The sequence below is a fragment of the Propithecus coquereli genome, unplaced genomic scaffold, assembly GCF_000956105.1.
Source record: "Propithecus coquereli isolate 6110/MARCELLA unplaced genomic scaffold, Pcoq_1.0 Scaffold221, whole genome shotgun sequence".
Lineage (NCBI taxonomy): Eukaryota > Metazoa > Chordata > Mammalia > Primates > Indriidae > Propithecus > Propithecus coquereli.
In genome coordinates, this window is record NW_012147301.1 from 2,112,587 (window position 1) to 2,114,695 (window position 2,109).

At 34.9% G+C, this 2,109-nt stretch overlaps 1 protein-coding gene across 1 annotated transcript in view; it reads left to right on the forward strand.

Annotated features, from left to right (window-relative positions):
* The window catches only part of DPP8 (dipeptidyl-peptidase 8), a 59,300-nt gene that overhangs the window by 24,177 nt on the left and 33,014 nt on the right, over positions 1-2,109 (forward strand). Inside the window, exon 4 of the mRNA XM_012644821.1 lies at positions 1,794-1,944. Within this exon, the coding sequence (XP_012500275.1) occupies positions 1,794-1,944 (151 nt within the window). The remainder of the gene's footprint in view (positions 1-1,793; positions 1,945-2,109) is intronic.

Here is a 2,109-nt window from a genome sequence, read left to right on the forward strand (position 1 = left end):
CATAGTGGCACATGCTCATAGTCTTAGTTACTTGAGAGACTGAGGCGAAAGGATATTTTGAGCCCAGGAGTTCGAGGTTACAGTGAGCTATGTTTGCCACTCCAGCCTGGGGGACAGAGTGAGACCCTGTCTCTGAAAAAAATAATAATTAAAATCACCATGAAATGTTACTACACACATCCATTAGGCTGGTTAACACATTGACTGCCACTTCCTTGGGGCCATGGTGTTTTATTACGAAGATAAAATAAAAGCTTTGAAAACAAAACTATTCTTTCTAATTTAATGAAAAATTTGTTTTTTTTTTAATTGTTTTCTGTGTATGAGTTATATGCAACTTGAAAAATGGTTCAGACAGCTCCCAAGGTGGAGATGTGTGACTTACATATGCTCCATGTGGCCCCGGGCTCAAAACCAGCATGAGTTAAATACAACTCACGTGTCAGTTAATGTGTTAAAATGATTGAGAACACCAGATGTTGATGAGGAACTTTGCATATGTTGCCAGTATAAAATAATGCAAATACTTTGGAAAACTTTTTGGCAGTTTCTTATAAAGTTAAACATACACTTACCATACTACCCAGCCATTCCACTCCTGGGTATTAACTCAAGAGAAATGAAGACACATGTTTACAAAAATTCTTGTATAAGCATGTTCATAGCATCTTTATTCATAATAGCCCAAAACTGGAAACAGCCCAGCTATCCATTAACAGGTAAAAGAACTATGGTATACAATGGAATACTCAGCAATTAACAGGAACGAACTACTGACATACATAAAAACATTGATGAATCTCAAGAAGAAGCCAAATACAAACTATATACTGTATGATTTCATTTACATGAAATTCTACAACATGTAAAACTTAACCTATGGTGATGGAAATCAGATCAGTGATTGTTTCTGGGGCAGGAGTGGGCATTGACTGGGCAGGAGGATGAGAAAACATTCTTGGGTGTTGGAAATTTTGTATGTCTTGATAGGGATGTGGTCATATAAGTATATTCATTTTTCAAAAATAGACAATACATTTACAGTTTTGTAAATTATAAAGCAAAAAAACCTTATAGTCTTACTACTTGAAGATAACTGTATTTTGGTTTAAATCTCAGAACTTTAAAAAAAAATTTGTATAACATTTTTATAAATGGAATCACAATGTACATACTATTTAGTAATGTGATTTCTTTTACTCAAGTATATTGTAAACATTTCCCCATGACACGAAGTCTTATGTAGTTGTGGCTTTGTATTTTATTTCTAAAGCAAGAGTTCCCTTTAAACTATTTGCTGGAAACCTAAGTGTAAAACAGATAAAAGCTGAGCTGCTGTGGTTGAATGGGAGGAAGGAAGAATGGTTGAAATACCTGACCTGTAAGATTCATTCTAGTTCTAAAGATGCACTTCTCTGTGTAGGAGAGTTACAAGTTTCCCCTACATCACAGTCTTTTCCATGTATTCTTTTTTCCATGATCTTGGCTAAATAGAAAATAATAACTAACATTTATATGGAGAATGTACTATGGTCCAAGGTTTCTTCTAAGTGTTTTGTGTGAATTAACTAATTTAATGCTCGTAACAACCTTACAAGGTAGGTAGGCTCTTATTCTCATTTACAGATGGCACACTGCAGTGGAGTGAGATTGGATGATTTACCAAAGGTCAGACTGTGGGTAAATGATGGAGCCCCGATCTCAACTCAGTCCATTTGGCTCCAGAGTTCACCACTATACTCCAGCTTTCAAAATAAACCAAATCATTTTGCTTTGTATCTATGAAAAGATAGAGAGCTTTCTGTGATAATTTTGCCTTTTATATTTGTCTAGAGCTAGCCAACATAGAAGAGGATCCTAGATCAGCTGGAGTTGCTACCTTTGTTCTTCAAGAAGAATTTGATAGATATTCTGGCTATTGGTGGTGTCCAGAAGCTGAAACAAGTAAGGGGATTCAAAATAATATATTATAGGTCAATTAAAGTATTATAAGATTCTACTACCAGTTAGTTAAGTGCACAGGTTCTAAAGCTTGGATGGTAGATTCTAAAGTGATGAAGATTGGATCCTATTAGTAATTATTTAGAATATATAGACTCACCGTAATAA